This window comes from Rhinichthys klamathensis, unplaced genomic scaffold (genome assembly GCF_029890125.1).
Source record: "Rhinichthys klamathensis goyatoka isolate OS25496 unplaced genomic scaffold, OSU_Roscu_1.1 h1tg000018l_1, whole genome shotgun sequence".
Classification (NCBI taxonomy): Eukaryota; Metazoa; Chordata; class Actinopteri; order Cypriniformes; family Leuciscidae; genus Rhinichthys; species Rhinichthys klamathensis.
The window spans coordinates 1,526,849-1,551,042 of record NW_026606569.1 but is presented as its reverse complement, the minus strand read 5'-3'; the positions used below and the strand labels follow the sequence as shown (position 1 = coordinate 1,551,042).

General features: G+C 40.4%; 1 protein-coding gene across 1 annotated transcript in view; it reads left to right on the top strand.

Annotated features, from left to right (window-relative positions):
- Nucleotides 1-24,194, top strand: part of LOC130070680 (tripartite motif-containing protein 16-like) — a 36,113-nt gene that overhangs the window by 6,465 nt on the left and 5,454 nt on the right. Inside the window, exons 2-3 of the mRNA XM_056235167.1 lie at nt 19,905-20,000; nt 20,087-20,320. Of these exons, the coding sequence (XP_056091142.1) occupies nt 19,905-20,000; nt 20,087-20,320 (330 nt within the window). The remainder of the gene's footprint in view (nt 1-19,904; nt 20,001-20,086; nt 20,321-24,194) is intronic.

The window sequence follows — 24,194 nt, the reverse complement described above, 5'->3', positions numbered from 1 at the left end:
AGGGGGCGAGCGTCCCTCGGGAAATCGCTCGCCGAGTCTCTCTACGCCCTGTGTAGGCAGGGTTAGTAGAACAGACCCCTGAGGGCATCGGGAAAGACAGGGCACCGTGTTCTTGTGCGGTGAACTCAAGTCTCTCCCGATGGGGACCACCCTCAGAGTCCTGACGTTCAGCCCGTCAGGACTTTTTCGACGCGGCCTTCCTGGCGACAATGACTGTCCTCAGATCAGTCCTGCCCCTAGACGGCCGCGCCGGAGAGCGCCCCGCCTCGTCCCTCCAGTTTCCCTGCGGGGGGGCACGAGACGCGACACTCCGCTTCTGCTGTGCTCTTCTTGAAGAGGAAGAACTCGACGGCTGGGACTGCCCTTTTCGCTCAGCAGCCCCAGTGACACGTATCTTGAGAGGGATGAATTTAGAAAAAGCAGCCGCCTGTTTTTTCTCTTCCTGGAACCTCTCCGTGACCGAGTGAAGAGCGTCACCGAAGAGGCCCACAGGCGAAACAGGAGCATTTAAAAGGAGAGACTTATCTTTTTCCTTCATCGATGTCTGACTCAACCATAAGTGCCTTTCTGTGGCCACCATGGCTGCCATAGATCGACCAATAGATTTAGCGGACTCTCTGGTGGCACGCAGAGTGAGATCAGCAGTTTGCCTAAGTTCGCTAATCATATCAGCCGAAATTTCACCCCCCTCAGAAACATCTTTGAGCAGGTCGGCCTGATAAGCCTGCATAATAGCCATCGTATGCAAACACGCAGCCGCCTGCCCAGCCGCCGAGTAAGCCTTCCCCACCAGCACAGAGGTATTCTTTAGTGGTCTAGATGGAAGAGCCGGCGCTTTAAGTGAAACCGAAGAAGCAGGAGAGAGATAGCTCGCGAGCGTCTCCTCCGCCTTCGGCATCGCCACATAACCAGCAGATTTAGCACCAAAAATGTTACCATAAGCATTTGACTGATTCGTGTAAATTCTGCTAGAAACCGGTCTAACCCAGGTCTTTGAAACCTCAGCATGAAGGTCTGGGAAGAACGGTAAGCACCGGCGAGACGGTTGAGGACGTGCAGACAGAAATCTATCATCTAGTTTGCTTTTAATTTTAGAATCCTGTCTATCAGCTGGCCACTCGATACTGAGCCTTTCAACAGCCCGAGATAACACATCCATCAAACCTTCTTCATTTGCAGTATAATGTGTGACACTAGAACCCTCTGATGCAAAACTTTCGACATCCAGATCCTCAGAACTGGATAATCTTAATTCAACATCATCATATGCCTCCACCTGGGCAGAAGTAACCGCCGCAGCGCGTGCTTCCGAAGCCGGGTGAGAGGCACCGGATCCCGCCGGAGAAAGCTGAGATAGGGCGGGGCCCGTCTCAACATCGCCGGTGAGATCCATCTGCGAACCCCAAGTCAAGCGCCGCCGCTCTGCCTCAACAGAAGCGGGACCCGAGCCTTGGGGAGCTCGCAGCAAACCACTCTCCTCAAAGAGCGATCGCCGCGAGCGCAGAGTTCTAAGAGGAAAGCGTTCGCAATGCTGACAGTCGACTCCCTCGAGAGCCGACTGAGCATGCTGAACACCCAAACAAGCCACACATAACTCGTGTGAATCCCCACCCGTGATGTATCGAGTACAGGGGGGAACACACTTTCTATACTGCTCGCTCATATTGGTTTTTTTATATATATATATATATATAGTGATAAACTCCTGACAGAACAGACAAACACAATCGACAGATTCAGACACACGCACAGAGCTGCTGAAGTGACAAAAGCTGGCGTGTTGTGTGCTCAGGGGATATTTATAGCTTCCTGGTCTATGACGTCACTCGCCGTACGCTCATTCTCTCCATTGACTGATTTCATTCATGCTTCAGACGCGTCACGCTGGGGCGTTCCCACTGCGATTACACGCAGCGGTAGTCCCTGAAGGGGAACTAAATGGAAACCATGGAAACAGATGAGTAGTGGGAAAACAGAACAAAGGAAGACATGTGACTAGTGACAACAAGACAGAAACATAACTGTGACAGCATTGTTCTCCAAAACTTAACCCCAGAAACTGAATAAAATAAATTTAAGTGGTAGGATATAAAATGACCAGGGGTGCTTCTCAATATCCCTCCTCGTCTCCTCGCTCCTCCGTCCTCCATCCTATGACCTGGAAACCGATCGAGCTCAGCCATCTTGAAGGACATCTCAATTCTCTAATTGCACCGCGAGGGGGCGAGGATCGAGGAGTGAGGAGGCTTCCAGAGGAGCTATGAGCGAGGATACACAGGTGTACCCTTTGCGGAAGAGTTTTATCGACTAAACATGACGCACGTATCAATTCTCCTCCCCCTTCACATCAGTCACAATCATTTGAATTTATACTTTACTTTTGTAGTTTACATAAACCACACAACTCACATATTTCAACAAGGTATCTTGCTTTATTATTATTTATTATGAATGTCTTAAATAAACTAACTTTAACAACATAAGGGCAGATCCTTTGAGCACTGCCGATGACGCAGTGAAGTGACGCTCGAGTGATCAAGTATTCCAATGTATTAAAAAAGCTTTCATTCAATTCCTCCGTCCTCGTTTTTTTCCCTTGCAGCCTTCCCTCGCGTCCTACAGGGGGTGGAGCGAGACGCGAGGAAAGGAAGCGAGGAAAGGAAACGAGGATGCACAAATAAGAAATGAGAAGCACCCCAGAAATGCTAAAACAGGTAGAGCCACAACTAACTTAAAAGGTTAACCAATCACAACAGTGATGTGGGAGTCCCGCCTCTGAAAAACATACTGCTGCCAGTGGTCCCTACATCATTCTAAGTCAAGTCAAGTCAAGTCATCCTCATTTATATAGCGCTTTTAACAATGGATTGTTTCAAAGCAGCTTTACAGAGACAAACATATAATTTAAGGTAACATAGATTGTTTTGGCTTTATAGCGGTTCTCGAATAATGTTATTTCCAGCTAAAGTTAGTTTTTATTGATTCACCTCCGTCAAAATGATCATTTGTTATTAAATTAGGGGCCGCTAAGACGACGCCGTTCTCTCTAAATAGACTTTAAACGTGAACCTTTGATAAACGCTGGTGGCGTTCACATGCGCATTAAGAATTTATTCTATAGTTATGTGCTTTTGAATATATGTGCGCAGGTTTGTAATTCCCTACAAACCATGCCTAAACAAACTACTTCTCTTGCCTATAATTGATACAGAATTTTCTTTTCTTTTATCACTTCGGGGTGGGTACGCAAACCGGAATCACAACGCTTTATCTGTAGAGTGGGAAAGGGATCCTCCATAGGGAGAGGCTACTTGGCACTTCAGCACTGCATTGTCATTGGGTCCAGGCGAAGGTCCTAGTCCGATCTGGATACGACCTGGATCCGGCAGGCTGCGGGAAAACCTCTGGATAAACAAAGACACTAAAATTAGCGTAGATGCCATTCTTCCTATGATGTAACGAGTACATCAGGATGTCAGGGAAGTGTTCCCAGTTCCGGCTGACCTAATCTATGCAGCCTAACATTGAATTATAGAGGTCTATAATGTATATGTGTATGCTAGGTCAAAGAGATGTGTTTTTAGTCTAGCTTTGAACTGACAGAGTGTGTCTGCTTCCCGGACAATGGTAGGAAGACTATTCCAAAGTTTTGGTGCTAAATAGGAAAAGGATCTACCGCCAGCAGTCGATTTTGATATTCTAGGTATTATCAACTGATCTACCGCCAGCAGTCGATTTTGATATTCTAGGTATTATCAACTGGCCCGAATTTTACACAAGACACACAGAAACGTGATTGTCAAGAAGGGCTAGAGACGTGGATGCCAATAATACAAAAGCTTTATTTAACCCTCTGGGGTCTGAGGTATTTTTGGGGCCATTGGGATGTTCTGGCATGCTCTTACATTTGTGCTTTTTTCAGTTATTTATAAACATGTTAATGGCAAAGGTGTAAATTCAATCTATATAGCACAAACGGGGTTACCATAATATCTGAGCAACATGTATGTACAAGTTTGTATTTTTAAGAGAATAATGTTTATGCGTGGTTATTGAAAAAAAATAAAAATGAAAGCTGCTGAAATAAGACCACAAAACAAATACTAAATATGTGTCCACAAGACTTTTGACTAATGGATGTTGTCGCTTCGAGTTCTGGCTTCAAAATGATGTGAAAATCATCCCTCCTAATCGTTCACATAAAACAAAACATTAATTTATACTTTGTATGACAGTTTTTTTGTCAGAAGAGGTTTATGCGTGGGAGTGGTAATGGCCTATCAATATTAATGAGATTCAGACCAGGGGTGTGACAGACACTCCCCCAATGGCCCATTAGGGTGAGGCAGCCTGAACAAAGAATGAGAGGAGATTCAAAGGTTTTGTTTTTCAATCTGTTTTATTGTAATTCCTCTGTGTGGAGAAACTAAATGTTCTAAATTTGCTCTAAGCAAATCAAATGTGAGTAAAATAAATAAATAATCAGTCTGCTATAAACAAAGCAATTGTGAGCGATAAACAAACAAAAGTAAAGGCAGGTATCTCACAGTAAATGCTTATGCCCCGTTGATGCGGGCTCTAAGCAAATCAAATGTGAGTAAAATAAATAAATAATCAGTCTGCTATAAACAAAGCAATTGTGAGCGATAAACAAACAAAAGTAAAGGCAGGTATCTCACAGTAAATGCTTATGCCCCGTTGATGCGGGCTCTAAGCAAATCAAATGTGAGTAAAATAAATAAATAATCAGTCTGCGATAAACAAAGCAATTGTGAGCGATAAACAAACAAAAGTAAAGGCAGGTATCTCACAGTAAATGCTTATGCCCCGTTGATGCGGGCTCTAAGCAAATCAAATGTGAGTAAAATAAATAATCAGTCGGCTATAAACAAAGCAATTGTGAGCGATAAATAAACAATCAGAATGATTTCTGAAGGCTGATGGTTAGTGAAAGTTAGTTAGCAGCAGAGCACACAGTCACACATCGTTATGCCACTCTTGAAAACAGTTCCTGTTCAACTGAAGACATAAGTGAACATTGCATGCCTGGCATTTCCATGGTGTCAATTGCCTTTTACCACGCACTGTTGTGCAATGCACACAATTGCGGCGACCAACTGTGGCAACATCCCTGCCTTCTGATGTCAGCTCAGCTCCTGGAACCGGTACATGGTCACTATTGGTCCGTTTTGGTGCCATTGTCTGTGACACACCACAGAGCTCTGTGATAAGTTGCTCCATAAACTCTTTATGGGACAAGTTACCATGTAGCTCTTTGTGCACAATGAAAGAGTTGGTGGAAGCAATGTCCAAGAAGTGTAGAAAAATCTTTCTGTACCACTTCATTGTTTTGTGTTGTGCAGTGTAGTACTGTAACAGCTGATCAGACAGGTCAACACCACCCATGTGTTTGTTGTATTCAGTCACAGGTGTAGGACATGGAAATGTCTTTGTCCTCCATGTATCTTGTGTCTTCACTCTCCTCTGTGCAGTGTCTCCCGTATAAGCAGGATGGATGGTAGAACAGACAGATACCTCTCGTGTGTCCATCCACTTCACAAATACAAGAGGTCCATCCCGAATCCACCTGATGGATCCCCTGGCAGATTTTTTAGAGAGTGAATTAGCTGCATTCCGAGGACAGTCCTTCCTGTTGTCCCTGTAAGTCCCACATGCACCAAACCTCATTGCAAACAAGTCTTTTAGGAGCTTTGGACTTGTATAAAAATTGTCCATGTACACATGGTACCCAGAACCCAAAAATGTGTGGTCTAAAAGAGATGTTACAGCATCATATGACAGTCCATGGCCTGTGGGGAAATTGTTCTTTCCTGTGTACACAGAAAAGTCAGGGTTCCTGCACACTTTTGAAAGTCAAATTTAAGGCTTTTTAAGACCTTTTTAAGACCTTAAGAAATTAAAATTAATACCGTACATTAGGGCTGTGCAGTATTGACAAATATATCTTGATATTTTCAACGTTTTGTTGATAATAATTAGATGATATTTTACTGATTGTGTTTTTGTGCTGGTGCCTTGCTGACTCACGAAGATATTCATATTTTTCATATTCTATGCAGTGGTCGATTCACAGCAGTGACAGAAATTAATATTTTGATTAAGGGGCAATATTTGCCACCTTAAATTGATTTTTTCAGGGGCATTTTCACCTATATATGGACATTTTTTCTAAACTTATTTAGAGTTATGCATCACCTTTAATGTCAAATACTATCATTCAAATTAAATTATACAGTAATTATACAATAATACTTAATTATATAATAATCATACAGTACCACTGTTACCAGTCAAATTAAATCAAAATCCATCTTTGCAGTGCAGAGGTGACAGAAGCGGCATCAGAAGTGGCATTAATATATTTACACTCCATTTACAACTGCATAAATAAAGCTATGAGATATATATTTTTAAATCAATATTCAATATTTAAATATGAAATGATTTCTAATTTTAACATTTTATTTAAAGGGTACTTTAAATATGAAACCGCAGCGGCAAATCACTGTCTTAATAAATGAGTTGAGGGAGTCATTCATTCAACCGATTCGTTCAAACGGCTGATTCGGGAAAGAAGCAAGTGATTCGTTCAAAACGCGGATTTCAGTCAAGAAATCATCGCTGTCGGTTGCATTGAGACTCTGCTACGGTTTCATTTTGAAATTATAGTCGGCGAAATAAAGGGAAAACAAACAATATTAACAATATTGTGCCTAAAAAGTAGTTTCAATGTTAACTTATTGTTAATTTAACAGTTGTATAACATAAATATCACACTTGGAATCGTGCACGGGAAAGCGGCACTCTTTCTGATGAGATATTCTAATATAAGAACATAATATAAATATAAGACAAAAACTAATTTGGGGACATAACAGTTACACTGCACACATCACGCAGTGAAAGCACGAGAGAAATGCGATGTCAGCTCGCAGTGCCTCGTACATTATTAAAACAATGATTACAATATCATAATAGACAATACACATCGCACACCATACGCACATAAAGAATGAACTTACAACTGAACTGACATTTACGACCTTTCTTCTCCTTCTCTCCTCTCGCGTGCCTCTCGCGACTCGTGAGTGACGCGAAATGTCACGTGAACTAGCAAATCCACAAAGATAGAATAATAAATAAATAAAAATACGTACGCTAAATAGATAGTTTTAATTTGGAAAGCTTTTAGATATATCTAAGTCAAAGTGTCATCTAAAATTTAAGACCTTTCATAAGTAAAAATAAGACTTTATAAGACTTTTTATGGTCTTAAATTTTAAAAATCTAATTTAAGACTTTTTAAGGATCCGCGGGAACCCTGAAAGTCCACAGTGAATCCATTCGATGAGTCTGCAAGAACAAACAGCTTGAAACCCCACCTGGTTGGCTTGGCTTTCATGTACTGCGTCATACCGGTGTGTGCTTTGCATGCCACCATTCTTTCATCCACAGCTAAGTTTCTTTTAGGATGATAGATGGCTTTACAAGCATGACGGATAGTGTCCATGAGAGGTTTGACCCTGAAAAGACGGTCATGTTCAGGTGTGCCCCTCTTTCTGTCATTCTCCTTATCTGCATCTGGGTGACTCATGTGTACATTCCATGAAATGGTGCGGTATCTGTCCCTAGACATTACTGTAGCAGGAAAGGGTACGGAGAAAACACTGCTTTGCCGCCAGTAGTCTCTGATGGAACTGACCTTCACCATGGCCATGTAAAACAGCAGCCCAATGTAGCGGTACATCTCACTGATGCTGACATCTGTCCATTTGTATTTGCAGCCCTTTGCAGTTGCCTTGGCAGCCTGAGCATTGGTGTTGTGGCACAGAGTTGACACAGCACTTTCTGAAAAAAATTGTTTGAATAGACTCATGGGCGAATGCGAGTCTACAGAGCTCAGTTGCGGTCCAGTTTCCCGTGCAGGAAGGAATCGCAGTGTCTGTGGAACCATGTCAACATCGGTCTCTGTTTTCCATGACAGAGTGGTCTGCCTGTTGCTTGCCTGCTTGTTTGCCTTGGCTCTCTTTGGGACAGGTGCTTGGACATGTTCATTGTCACATCTGTTAAAAAAAAAAAAAAAAAAGGTGAGAATGCTGATAACACAATCAAAGAAACTGTATCATCTGTATGTATTTTATAATTTCTGCCAAAAATGGCATTCGACAATCAAGGAGCAAACGTCGAATATCGTTATAAAAACTAAATTTTTATTTTATTTTTATTAATCAACTGTTTTCTGTGTGTCAGTGTCTGCAAAGATGTCATGATTACATTGTAAATCTGTAAAATATTACATCAATGCACTTACTCAGTTTGATTCTCAATCGCACTGAGAACTGAACGACGCCTGCGTTCCCCTCTGCGAGCTGCTGGAGAAGGAGAGCGTGCATCACTACATTTCAAACATTTACACCTGTAGGCTATTCACATCTGTGCATAAGGCAGTAAGCGTGATACGTAGTGTCATAGGCTAACCAAAACTGAACATAATATAAATATATTGCATAGACAATAGGCCTATCACATATTTTACCGGAAATATATTTGCACTAAATCACATTATATAACCTAAGCCTAGAAACGCACTTTTATGAGATCGTGTTGCCTAAGCAGATATTCGCAAACAAGATACATTATGCATAAGGCAGTATTTTAGCATGATAATCAGTGTCATAAGCTAATCAAAACCGAGTGAAATATATTTAATATACAAATATGTTTAGAGTGTATAATATCACATTTTAAAAGTTTAGCTACACTTGAGCATACACGAATGTTAGGGATGTCATAAGCTAGCCAAAACTAGGCAAAATATAGTCTGAAAATTCATGAGTTCTATATATGATCAGAAAAGGAATTATATAACACTAAACAACTTACTCCGAACTTGTATCCTCGGCGGGATCAATTCGTTCTTCAAAATGCAGCCGTTCGTCGTCCGAGTTGCAATCTTCCTCTGAGGAAAAGGTGAATTCTTCCTCGCTGTCCAGAATCATCTGAAGGGCTTCATCACCGGAGTAGCGTGCCATCCTCAAAACGCGATGATCTATCAGTGAATCTCATAAAGAAACTTCGGGTTTTTATGGCATTGATCGGGGGGCGTGTCCGCGTGTGCGACGCATAGATCACCTATTTACCATGTGAACAGCGCCGGGGGTGTGCCGGCCTCAGCTCATTAAAAATAATGAGGGGGGAGAGAAAAAAACTGTACCTCTCCTTGGTTTCACGGATTACATAAACTGAGAATATTTGTTTTTTATATAAATTACTTCATTTAAAAGAAGAGAATTCAAGCTTCATAAAGAAAAATCTCTCGTGCCTGTGTGACAAGTATTCGCGGAGTTCCAGTTAATCTTAGGACGCGTTTCAGAATGGACTTCACAGACAGAGAGAACGCAGAACTCGCATCATGTTTGTTTTTCTTTATTTGGCGAAAAGCACAACACTTTGTTTTTATTGTGAGTATCCACAAAAAAAATACAAACTTAACAGGATCTAATGATGTACAACACTTATTTGTAAGATTAAAATCAACCGAGTATTTTGAGTCTCTTTTGCACTGATAAGAAAAAAAGCGAGACAATCGCGCCGGCGCGATAGCCGACCCCAGGGGGTTAAATACTAAATTTTAAAAGATATCAAAACTGGGTCATCAACATTCACAATACAAAAGAGACCATGAGACAAAGGAGGCCGAGGCAACTCAGTAAGCACAAGGCTTCTATATCACTCTCCGCACCCCGTGTATCAGCACACACACCGCAATAAAGTCAAGAAATAATCACACAGCACTCTATGACGAGCCCTCCACCACCGCGTAAGGGCCTACTAGTGGCCTGCCCTGAAGCCTCGGCTCCTGGAACAGATTACTACAGGTCTCAATATACAATAATGACACTCACTCCAATCATACACAAATAATAAACATTTAAATTAGTAAGCTAGAAAACAATAATACAAAAAAAATGAAAATATGAAAGTCAAGGTTTAGTGCCAACGCTGGGTATTACCCTCACTGACCTTCTAGCAGCACCTTGACGTAAATCACAAATCAACCAAATACAACACTGCAAACACTCAAAGTAGATCAGAACAGTCAGTAGCACCAACAATGATAAATGAAGATACTTAAAAAAATAAGAAAAATAAATACCAAAAACAAAACAAATACAAACACTTGGAAAGTATAGTGTGGAAGACACCCAGCGATCACGGTGGCACGTGCTGGAGAACGAGCAGGCGTCACACCAGACGCTTAGACTGTGCACACGCACGTGTGTTGGGAAGAGTTTGTTATCGAGATAATCTTTATGTATAAAACAGCAGCGTCAAATCAGCGTTGCCCACCAGTTGTCGCAACACATCTATTCCTCCTAAAAAAAAATACAAACATGAGCATACTTGCAATATATAAAAGAATGAGCGCTGTACAAAGTGGACATTTCACGTACCTTTAATTTATAAACCCGTCGCCCATCCACGCCACGCATACACAGGACACGGGATACAACATCTCCCGAAGCACGGAAATGCGAGAGGGCATACAAAGGGAGAGCTGCCGCTCAAAGCTCACTCCGCGAGCTATCTCCGCAGCTATAAGTCACACAGTCATTACGACAGATCACATACCTGTGTACTAACTAATCAGCCAACGCACACACATAAGGTTACCTCAAAGCATCATAAGACACGGGACTGCAAGAGAGGCATGTAACGTGAGCGCCGGAGCTGCCAACAGCGGCAAACCCTCCCGAAGCTATGAACAAAACAATTGTTTACACAAAATCCCACATCCGTGTTCACTACCCAGCTCAAACAGACCTACCTCAAAGTGGAAGCACTACAGGAACGAGGGGCGGTCCCACGGGCAATGACGCGACACTCGACCGGCAAGCACACTCCAGAAGTGACTACATGTTCTTTTTATACCGTCCCACCCTGTTCATGATTGGACCGCACTACCCCAAGCACATTAATTTAATTACAGGGCCACAATACGTCCCACTACATCAGCATATCTCTTTTCAGTGCAACTGGAAGTGCGGTAAGATACCTCGCTCATGTTATCAGAGAACCAAACATTCCCTTTCAAACATTTGCTCAGTATATCACTATGGGATATAGACAACTCCAGTATTTCTGGTTGGGTACCGAAACCCGGTGCTAATATAACCGGTCATATAAAAGGGCGCAGATTAGTAGTATTGCGCTGCCTTCTGTGCGTGGACAACGCTCTCTCACCACGCACAGAAGGCAGCGCAATACTGCTAATCTGTGCCCTTTTCTCTCATCCTCACACTCACCTCTCACTCTTTCTATGGGTCAATGGAATTGTCAATCAGCAGTCAATAAAGCTGACTTCATTCCAGCCTTTGCATCTCATTCTACTCTTAATATCTTGGGCTTGACTGAGACCTGGATCCGCCCAGAAGACTCAGCAACCCCTGCTGCTCTCTCTAACAACTTCTCTTTCTCTCACACCCCTCGCCAGTCGGGGAGGGGTGGGGGTACTGGTCTTCTCATTTCTAACAATTGGAAATATTCAACTCTCTCTTCTCTATGCAATAACAACTGGACTTCCATCATGTGCAACTAAACCTCTACAAATGATCCAGAATGCTGCAGCTCGTCTTGTCTTCAACGAGCCCAAAAGGGCCCACGTCACTCCTCTGTTCATCGCTCTGCACTGGGTACCACTCGCTGCTCGCATCAAGTTCAAGGCTTTGATGCTTGCTTACAGATTGACCACAGGTTCAGCTCCCTCCTACTTCCACTCACTACTACAAGTCTACATCCCTACCAGAAGCCTACAATCGGTCAATGAGCGACGGCTCGTGGTACCATCACAGCGGGGCACAAAATCACTCTCCAGAACATTCTCATTCACGGTTCCATGCTGGTGGAATGATCTCCCCACCAGCATCCGGAATGCAGAATCCCTGACAGCATTCAAAAGACAACTTAAAACGTATCTCTTCCGGGAGCACTTAACAAAAAAAAAAAAAAATCCTTTCCTCTAAATCCTCGCTTGCCTGGCTTATGCTACTCCGAGCTATGTCTGAACTTTGTATTTTGAGCACTTCTTGCGTTGTTTTTGCCTCTTCACGATGACTCGCTTGGTTTAACCCTCAGTTGTAAGTTGCTTTGGATAAAAGCGTCTGCTAAATGACTAAATGTAAATGTTACCGTTGTGTACCGGAGCCGAATCAGAATGCAGATTTCAGTGCCATTTAACCCTTTGACAGGTACAACAATACATACATAGTTTGTAAAAGTCAAACTGATGTCTATGGAAACTGCAATAATCCTCTCAATTATAAATTGATGACATGTTTTTCAGATATAATTAAGGAAAAAAATTAAATAAAAGCCATGATGCGTCGCCATAGAAATGATAAGGTGATACGTTATCAAGTAATGATAAATAGCTCACGCTAAACACAGAAAGTTAAAAAACATGGTGCCTCATCAACACCACCTGAAAGGAAAAATCTAATTGTTATTAAAACAGAAAATCTCGCTATTAGTGAACGAAAACATTTTCTCGCTATTAGTGAACGAAAACATTTTCTCGCTATTAGTGAACAAAAACAATTTCTAAAGCTAGGTCTTCTAAACATTAGATCGCTCACACCTAAGGCAGTTATTGTAAATGAAATAATCACAGATAATAGCATCGATGTACTTTGCCTTACTGAAACCTGGCTTAAACCAAATTATCATTTCGGTCTAAATGAGTCTACTCCACCAGGATACTGTTATAAGCATGAGCCTCATCTAATCGGCCGTGGCGGCGGTGTTGCAACAATCTATAGGGATATTCTTAATGTTACTCAGAAAACAGGCGACAAGTTTAATTCGTTTGAAGTACTTGTGCTAAATGTTACGCTCTCAGGTATAAGACAAAAATCCCTGTTATCTCTAGCCTTGGCTACTGTATATAGACCTCCAGGGCCTTACGCTGATTTCCTAAAAGAGTTTGCAGACTTTCTCTCAGATCTATTGGTTAACGTCAATAAAGCAATAATTGTTGGAGATTTTAACATACATGTAGATAATCCAAATGATGTGTTAGGGGCTGCGTTTACAGATTTATTAAACTCCTTTGGGGTTAAGCAAAACGTCACCGGACCAACTCATCGTCTTAATCATACACTCGATTTATTTATATCATATGGAACCGATCCAACCCATATAGATATTATACCGCAAAGTGATGGTATCAGTGACCACTACATGGTAACTTCTATATTACGCACTCCTGTAATATGTCATGCTGCGCCGCGTTACCGACCAGGCAGAACAATCCTTCCATCCACCATAGATAATTTCTCAAATTGCTTATCTGAACTGTCTCAGCTACTGCCTGAACCCAAACAAACAGATGAACTAGAGGAACTAACTAGCACTATGAGCTCCATTCTCTCTAAAAAATTGGATATTGTTCCACCCATTAGATTAAAAAAGGTCAGAGAGAAAAGTAAAGCACCATGGTACAACAATACTACGCATGTTCTAAAGAGAGAAACACGTAAATTAGAGCGTAAATGGAAACAAACTAATTTAGAGGTCTTTAGAATCGCGTGGAAAGACAGTATGTCACGTTATAAAAAGGCCCTAAAAGTAGCCAGGGCTGAGCACCTCCGCAAACTAACAGTGTTGGGGGTAACGAGTTACAAAGTAACGGATTACAGTAACGATATTACTTTTTTGGGTAACGAAGTAAAGTAACGCATTACACTAAAAATATCGGTAACTACACTACTTTACTATACTATAGGAACGCGCTTTCCTGCGTTACCCAAGCCGTGTTTGCTTGTGTGTAAAGTTCTGTCTAGTGGTGCGTGCGCACCGTTGCCATAGAGATCGATTTGAGTGACATAGCTGCCGGTGCGAAGGAGAGAGGGAAATGGAGACGGAGACGGAGACAGGGGGTCTCTGCAGCGCGAGTCTCCGCTGACTGCACGCGCACCTCCCCAAACGGACGAGGCGTTTATACTCGACGCGCTCGCCATTGTACTATTCTGTGAAACGACGGGGCGACTCGAGTAATTGTCCTCTTAACCATCAGGAATCAACGGTGAGAAGAAGAAAGGTCCACACGTGACGATGTTTATTTTAGTAGGCTACATCACCACCAATAACACTACAAAAAGAATCGTGTACGTAAAATCCAGTAAACCCTGAGATTATTACTTGTGACATTAGAACAAAATGTGGATATAAAAACATGTATGTAGACTATAGAACTAAATCAACGATCTCTTAAATGGTTTCTAATTTCACTAAACATTTCATTAAGTTTCGTGGACATTTGATAAAACATGGATCTTTCTATTAAAAATGCTTATTATGCTATTGTAGGCTCATTTTGTAAACATAAGCAACTGATTTAGACACGCAAACTGTGTGCCGATGCGGTCACGGTGAGACGTAGGCTACATGCTCGGGCAGATTCGGCTTCTTGAAGTCGTTCATCCTCGGATTCGGCGCCGCGCACGCTGTTACAAAAACTCTTCTCAAGTCTTGGAGCACAGCAGGTAACACAAAACAAAATGAACAGGCTTGTTGCAGGGTTCATTGTAGAGGAATGCTTCCCCTGCCGACTATTGAATCGCCAAGAAAAATGCATTTTAAATTAAGATCAAAAATGTAAAAGTGACCTTTATTTTATTATTTTTCATTGACCACTTCATTTTTTATTTTTATTGCCATGAGTCGAATAAAAAGCTTGTTTTGTTCTCAGGAGAAGAGTTTATTCTCATGTTTCCCAAAGCCTGTGTTTTAAAACTTGTGTGTTGACCCCATTTTAAAATGACCGCACCATAGCCTCCTTTATCCTGTTGTTTGTGGATTTTACAGTGAGATATATTTCCTTGTGCAAACAGGGATATTGTTCTTTCATATGGTTTTACATGCCATTTTGTATATATTTATACAATAAACACTATGTAGACAGGCAAAGTGATGATAGGGCTATGATATTTGTCCATAAATTAAGAAACGGGAAAGTAAAGTAATAAGTAGTGAAGTTACTTTTCAAACGCAGTAACTAGTAAAGTAATCTCATTACAATTTACAGAAGTAACTAGTAACTAGTAACTAATTACCTTTTTTGAGTAACTACCCCAACACTGCAAACTAATAGAAAACAACCAAAACATTCCAAGGTTTTTATTTAACACCGTGGCTAGATTAACGAATAAACAGACGTCACCTGAACAAAATATCCCGTTACAGTTTAGCAGTAATGATTTCATGAACTTCTTCACTAAGAAAATAGAAAGCATCAGAACCACAATTGAAAACGTTTAATCTTCAATGGCGCCTTATAACTCAGCCTCAATTATCACCCCGCAAGAACAATTACAGTGCTTTACAACCATAGAACAAAAGAGTTAAATAAACTTATCACTTCATCTAAAACAACAACATGTTTATTAGATCCTATACCAACTAAACTATTGAAAGAAGTGTTACCTGTAGTGGAAGAGCCTCTCCTCAATATCATTAACTCGTCTTTATCCTTAGGTCATGTTCCAAGAACATTTAAACTGGCAGTTATAAAACCTCTCATTAAGAAACCACAACTTGACCCACATAATTTAGCAAATTATAGACCCATTTCAAATCTTCCATTTATGTCGAAAATATTCGAAAAATTTGTGTCCGCTCAACTGGGCTCTTTTTTGCAAGAAAACGACATCTATGAAAAGTTTCAGTCTGGATTCAGGCCGCACCATAGCACTGAAACTGCGCTCGTTAAAATCACAAATGATTTACTTTTAGCTTCGGACCAAGGCTGTATCTCGGTACTAGTTTTACTTGATCTTAGTGCTGCGTTCGATACTATAGATCACACAATACTCTTAGATCGACTACAAAACTACACTGGTGTTCAAGGACAAGCATTAAGCTGGTTCAGGTCATACTTATCTGACCGCTACCATTTTGTCTATTTAAATGGAGAAAAATCGATCATGACTTCAGTAAACTATGGAGTGCCACAGGGATCTGTGTTAGGCCCTCTATTATTCTCAATATATATGCTGCCACTTGGAAATATTATAAGGAAACATGGAATTAGTTTCCATTGTTATGCTGATGACACTCAAATATATATTTCATCACGGCCAGATGAATACGCTAAATTATCCAAATTGACAGAGTGTGTTAAAAACATAAAAGATTGGATAACGCGTAATTTTCTTTTATTAAATCCAGACAAGACAGAGGTAATACTTATCGGTTCAAAAAAACGCCCACAAAACCTCTCACAATACAACTTTGACATAGTAGGATGTCCTGCTACTTTATCCTCTACAGTAAAAGACCTGATGTCATACTAGACTGCAACCTGTCTTTTGAAAATCATATTTCTTATGTTACAAAAACAGCCTTTTTCCACCTTAGAAACATTGCTAAGCTACGTAATATGCTATCAGTTTCTGATGCAGAAAAGTTAGTTCATGCATTCATGACCTCGAGACTACATTACTGTAATGCGTTATTAGCTGGTTGTCCTGCATCCTCAATAAACAAGCTAAAGTTAGTGCAAAATGCAGCCGCTAGAGTTCTTACTAGATCAAGAAAATATGGTCATATAACACCGATTTTATCATCACTACATTGGTTACCTATAAAGTTCCGTATTAATTATAAGGTATTGCTACTGACCTATAAAGCCCTAAATGGTTTAGCTCCAGTCTATTTAACGGATCTTCTATCGCCCTATAATCCATCGCGTTCTTTAAGATCACTAAATTCAAGGCTTTTGGTTATACCTAGGATATCCAGATCCACCAAAGGAGGGAGAGCATTTTCACATTTAGCTCCTAAACTCTGGAATAGCCTTCCTGATACTGTCCGTTGCTCAGACTCGCTCTCCCAGTTCAAAACTAGATTAAAGACGCATCCCTTTAGCCAGGCATTCATATAATATTTTTAATCTTACAGTTAAATCCGGCCTCTAGTTCATAATCGCCAGAGGAGAACTGGCCCCCGACTGAGCCTGGGTTCTCCCAAGGTTTTTTTTTCTCCATTAGGTCATCTGATGGAGTTTTTCGGTTCCTTGCCACTGTTGCCATTGGCTTGCTCAGTTGGGGATATTCAATTTAATTTAATCAATTAATAATACTATTGATTGTTTATTATTATTTTAACTTAATACTGTGAAGCTGCTTTGATACAATCTGTATTGTGAAAAGCGCTATACAAATATACTTGACTTGACTTAGGTGGCTTAGGTTTTATAGTGAATTTGTTATGTAAATTTGTTGTTTTGCATTTACTTATATTTATATATTGAAGTATAAAAAAAAATCTATTAAAAAAGCTGTTCTTAATGTTATCCACCGTCTCTTTTTTTAAAGTATCAGTTCAGGCACTGTTTAGACACCGGTACCGTTTTAAAAGTATCCATTTGGCAACTGATCATCAGATAACTTTTTTCTGAGGGGTCTGTTTTGTCTCCTCCACGAGCGGCAGAGAAAGGCAGGGGTCTCCTTTGTTAGTAGCCGTGACCCGCACTCTTCTCTCTAGCATTCTTGATGTGTCTCACCCCCAGGCATGAGAGATGCACAAAGGATGAGGATCCTTGTCGGGGAAAGTGTTGGGGAAGTTACTTTTAAAAAGTAGTGTAACTCGTTACTTCTTTAAAAAAGTAATCCGTTACTTTACTTAGTTACCCCATATGGAAAGTAACTTTTTACGTTACTCGTTGCTTTTACGTTACTTTTATGTTGCTTGACTTTGGGCAGAACCCAATATCTGTTCCTAAATGTGTAGGCCTACATAAAGTTCTACAATGCATAATGCCATAGGCCTATATAATGCCATAACTGCATAATGCATTTATCAAAATGTTGAATATTTATGAAGAAATGCCCGTTAATGGATAGGCATATGCATGGGCGGCGCTAGGGAGGGGCTAGAAAGAAAGACCAAAGCACCCCGTTAGCACCCCCAAAAATAATTTCTGGAAGTAATTATATTCAAGCTGTATTCTATGGAAGTCCTGAACCGCATGGTGAAGAAAAAAAAAGAAAACTTATCTTGTTATTTCGACATAATCTGCATTAAGCCAAATTAAGCGTTCTTATAGTGGTTTTCTATGGGAGGAAAATGCTTAACGTGTAAGTAAACACGTTGCGTTCATATTCTGGGCTCATCTGATTTTTTGTACATAGTACAGCCTACTTTATTATGATTTTAGTATCATAATGATTAATAAATGCACGCACAATTATCCGTGAACTTGATAAATGTTGCAGATATGTTTTGCACGTAAACAAATGCCTTTCAACTTATGTGTGCAAAATTCAGAATTAAATGAATGTGCAGCAATATACAAATAGAGAGTCTGTAGGCCTACTATAGCCTACGTGTTGTAGCCATTAAATAAGCGCATTTAGTTTCATATTTGTTAAAATATTATAATGCTATTTTTTTTTCCATCTATGCTGATTATGAAAAGTGAACAGCGCGAGTAAGATGGATGCGCAATATATCGGGAGACATTGAGTCAATCAGACATGATTTTGACCACTTCATTAAGTTTTGTTTTGAAGAAAGCCTTTCTTTAAAGCGAATTTCGTTTTGTATAAATTGTATCTTAATTTTAATCAATTTTTTATCAACCAATTGCCTGGATTTAATAAATAAGAAGCAAATATTGCAGACAATATAATCATGGAAGCGCCGGCGCGGTCACTTGCGTTGCACGTGAACTGGAGCATCTCATCATAAATTAACCGAAACTCAGCGTATTGAATTTAAGCTTGAAATGTCTTTAAACGAAACAATTCAAAACGAAAAGAAATAGGCTACTCTCTGATTATGTAATCCAGTGCATTTCTCTCTGGGGCGTTCACTACGGAGATGGCGATCGCGGTCAAATCTGTCAAATGACGGAGATCGCTGTCAAATCCCAGGGACAGATAATCTGTCCCTGGGAAAAGTAACGTTGCGCCGAATTGAAAAAGGAACTACGTTTCGTTACCAAATTATCAGTAGTAGCGCGTTACACTACTTTTTACCCGAAAAAAGTAGTTACGTTACTGTAACGCGTTACAAAGTACACAACACTGGTCGGGGATCAATGACCCGCACACACACGGATGCAAAGTTTCTGCTTTCGGTCCACCGCTTGCAGAACTAGCAGTTGCCATCATAAAGATAATATATAAGCTCACCACTTCGGAAGGACTATCTAAGAGAATTAGCTGTAAAATGTTAATTCTCTTAGTATACACAAAGCAAATAAATCACAGTTAAAGTGAAAAGTCCCGCTAGCAAAACAGCTGCGTTCAGTGACATACCTTGACGGCTCGTCTCAGAACAGTTAAACAACTATTTCAGAAACGGGCCCTGCTGAAGGATAGCTTCGATTTGATCTTCACAGGAAAGATATCGTGAATGAAGGTAGGGACCACCGTCCGCAGTATGCAGTATGAAAGATGTGGAGTTATTGGTCCTTCCAGGATCTGTCACACCAGAGGAGTTCCCATAGTGAGATACCGAGCAAATGTTTGAAAGAGACCAGAACACAATCAATATATTTAGGTTTTTTTTATTAATTTGGTGCACTGCAGAGTAAATGACACTTGGGTTTACTGTATGTGTGTCGCATGAAGGAGGCTTTCTGCCATTGCAAACGGAATCTTTTGAGGAGATTTATTTGTTTGCATTTATTTGCATTCGCTGTGTGCGTTTACACTGTAGGCTCTCGCTCATATCCAAGAAAAAATCATCAGCACTATCATTTCTTACATATTTTATTGAGCTAAATAGATAGTTATAGTTAGATACCGATATTGGATTCATATCTGTTTACCTGATGATTTATGTGAATTTTCTCCTGTCATTGGTTTGTCCTTTAGCACCAGCTGAAGGAGACGCAGAGGTCGTTCCAGCAGAGGATCCAGCAGAGAGAGAAAGATCTTCAGCAGCTGAGAGAGGCTGTGGCGTCTCATAAGGCGAGTCTGGAGAAGAAGAGAAGTTTGAGACGTCTCAGTCAGGACTCACTGAAGCTCACTGTGTGATTGTGATGTGTGTGTAACAGCGCTCTGCACAGACAGCAGTGGGGGACAGTGAGAGGATCTTCACTGAGCTCATCCGCTCCATTGAGAGAAGCCGCTCTGAGGCGACACAGCGGATCAGAGATCAGGAAAAGACTGCAGTGAGTCGAGCTGAAGGACGACTGAAGGAACTGGAGCAGGAGATCAATGATCTGAGGAGGAGAGACGCTGAGCTGGAGCAGCTTTCACACACACAGGATCACATCCATTTCCTGCAGGTAACAGAGATCTAGAAGAACAGGATCATAGTGGACTTGAGCAAGATACTCACAGAGAAACATTTCATGAGAGCAGAATGAGCCGTTGACTGAAGTGTTGTCGGGAATTCTGTGTGTTGTGTTATATAATTATAAGATGGATTTTCATCTGATCATCTTGCTTTAAAAATAGATGACTCTTATAAATGCATTTAAGTCAAGTCAAGTCACCTTTATTTATATTGCGCTTTTAGCAATGTAGATTGTTTCAAAGCAGCTTTACAGTGATAATAGGAAATGACAGTAACAGAGATTGTTTTGGCTTTAGAGCAGCTCTAGAATAAAGTTATTGTCCAGCTAAAGTTAGTTTTGATTGATTGATTCACTTCCGTTGCAAAGACCATTAGTTATTAACTTAGGGGCCGCTAACAAGACACCGTTCTAACAGAAAACCCTCAACACAATCTGGCCCGCTCATCTGCACAAAACAGTGCCTGGTTGCTCGAGAACGCAAACTCTGAAATGGGTTCAAGGTGCAAGCCTTGAAAAAAAAAGAAAAAGGTTATCTTTGTGCAGACCTCAAAAACACAAACCCCCGAAAATGTTCACATTTTCGTGCATCACGTGTTTATTCCATAGGTATGCGCATTTGAATATATATGTGCACAGGCGTGTAGTCCTTCTTTACAAACCAACCCTCAACAAACTACTTCTCTGGCCTTAAAAATGTATAATACAGAATTATTTATCGCTTCCGCATAACCACATGAACCGGAATTATCCCGACAACGTTTTATCTGTTTTATCGTTGTATCTACAAAGAGAAGGAGGCCTTCACAGAGCAGAGAGACTAGTTGACACTTCAGGACTGCGTTGTCGTCGTGTCCAGTTGCAGGTCCTTCATCAGATCCGGATACTGCCTGGATCCGGCGGACCTAGGGATAAACAGAGAGACTAATATTAGCGTAGACGCCATCCTTTTTATGATGTAACAAGTACATCAGGATTTATGATAAGTGTTCACGGTTCCGGCTGACCTAATCTATGCAGCCTAACATTGAATTATAGAAGTCTGTAATGTGTTATGTGTATGCTAGGCCAAAGAGATGTGTTTTTAGTGTAGATTTAAACTGACAGAGTGTGTCTGCTTCCTGGACAATGGTAGGAAGACTGTTCCAAAGTTTTGGTGCTAAATAGGAAAAGGATCTACCGCCAGCAGTCGATTTTGATATTCTAGGTATTATCATCTGGCCGGAATTGTGAGATGGCAATAGACGTGAAGGACTATAATGCGTTAAGAGCTCGCTCAAGTACTGGGGAGCTAAACCATTTAGTGCTTTGTAAGTAATCAGCAATATTTAAAAATGTATGCGCTGTTTAATAGAGAGCCAATGCAGTGTTGACAGAACCGGGTTTATATGGTCATACTTCCTGGTTCTGGTAAGAACTCGAGCTGCTGCGTTTTGGACCAGCTGTAGTTTGTTTATTAAGCGTGCAGGGCAACCACCCAGTAGAGCATTACAATAATCTAGTCTTGATGTCATGAACGCATGAACTAATTGTTCCGCATTTGTCACTGAGAGCATATGACGTAATTTAGATGAATTTTTAAGATGGAAAAATGCCGTTTTACAGATACTAGACAAGTGACTTTCAAATGAAAGATTGGTATCAAAAAGCACACCCAGGTTCCTAACCGATGACGAAGATTTGACAGAGCAGCCATCAAGTGTTAGACAGTATTCTAGGTTATTACATGATTAAGTTTTTTTTATTTAAAAGAATGTTGTGGTCAATGGTATCAAATGCAGCACTTAAGATCGAGTAACACTAATAGAGAGATACAACCACGATCTGATGATAAGAGCAAATCATTTGTGACTCTAATGAGAGCTGTCTCAGTACTATCGTACGGTCTAAATCCTGACTTAAAATCCTCGCAGATACCATTTCTTTCTAAAAAGAAAACGCAATTGTGCTCTCTCTCCATGAAATGCGAAAAACGTATAGTTTTGTTTTCTTCCAGTTGTGCTCCATTTTTCTGGCTGCTCTCTTAAGGGCCTGAATGTGCTCATTGTACCATGGCGTTGGACTATTTTCTTTAATCTTCTTTAAGCGCAAAGGAGCAACTGTGTCTAAAGTGCTGGAAAAGAGAGAGTCAAAAGTTTCTGTCGCAATATCGAGTTCTTCTAAGCTATCTCGGATGCTGAAGAGATTAAACTGATCAGGAATATTATTAATAAAGCAATCTTTAGTGGCAGAAGTAATAGGTCTAACATATTTGTAACACGGAGTCGACTTCGCAGACTTGGCTAAATTAAGTATACACATTGATTAGGTCGTGACATGTGTTCTCTAACTCCAATAGAGTTCAGAATGTATTTTAATGCCAATCCCAATACATCTTTTTCGTTATCTACATGTAAATTAAAATCACCAACAATTAGGACTTTATCTGCAGTCAGTAGATACTCTAATAGAAAATCAGCAAATTCTTTGATAACGTCTTTATGGTGCCCTGGTGGCCTGTATACAGTAGCCAGTACAAATGTCAGGTGGGATGTATCATTTACATTAGATAGTGTTACATTAAGCACTAACACTTCAAAATAATTATATTTAAAACAAATAAAAAATTTCAGCTCTGGAAATCTCTTAGGAAACATGTTCTTAGCTCTTTCCTCTGGGAGATACAGTATATTTAGCTGCCAAACTCCACTAGGTGCAAGAACAGTTCAAAACGTCCAGAAAATATTAACTTTTTATTAACCAAATGTCCTTCTGATTTCTTACATCATGGTGTAATTGATTATACCGATTTTGAGTAATGTTCACCAAAGTTGCTTCATGTGATCTTCAAACATGATAAAATGGATTTGCATTTTCATTATTGTTTGATTGTTCACCTGAGGATAACACCCATGAGTATCTCCGTCTAGATCGCATGGTGCACTGCCCAGATGAGTCCCTGTGTGCCTTATATCACCCTGGCCTCAAAGAGCAGACAGAGGCGTGCCTGGGGATGGCCCTCAAGAGATATTCTGTGAATATGTGGAGTTGGTACTCTCCAGCTGTTGTTCCCTGTAATGGAAATTGTTTTTTATTCATTATTTTATTCATTTTTATGATCTTTCCCTATAATAAATCATGTACTTTCCTAATAAGGCAGAGAGAGGTTCAATTGGCTAAGAGCCTGAGCTATGGCCCTATGTTATCTATGAGACTCACAGAGAAACATTTCATGAGAGCAGAATGAGCTGTTGACTGAAGTGTTGATCTGTGTGTTCGGTTATTATATAATCATTAAACAGACTCTCTTCTGATCATCGTCTTTTGAAAGAGACGCACTTACAAATGCAGTTCAGCTCAGGAAATCTAATCTCTTAGGAAACATTTTTCTAAAAGATATATTGGATTCCAGACAGCAACAGATCAAAACTTCACTAATATTTAAACTTTGTTTTACAACAATGTGAAATCAATTAACTTGACGGTGCCAGTTTCACCCAGCTAGATTTCCCATCATCTCTTTACTTATCGTTTTACAATCTTTTACTTACAAAAAATGTAGTAATGTTTACCAAAATCAAATAATCTTCAAGCTGAAAACCTTTTATAATAATTTTCATTAACATATTCATGAATTTGACAGTGAATCAAACAGGAAGTAAGTCTGTATATTAGCGATGCTTCAGTGTATTTAAACCTGAAAGGCCCAAACCTGACCTTGGGATCATGTCCTTGTGAATTTTAGAGCCACCAACTGCTCAAATATTATAAATAATTTGATCTGTTTTTCCTGATCAAATCCTAGTCCTAGTTATTAAACCCTCATGTTTGCCCTGTGTCTTTGTTGAGTATTGAATGTTTCTTGTCAAGCTTTCCTGTCGTTGTT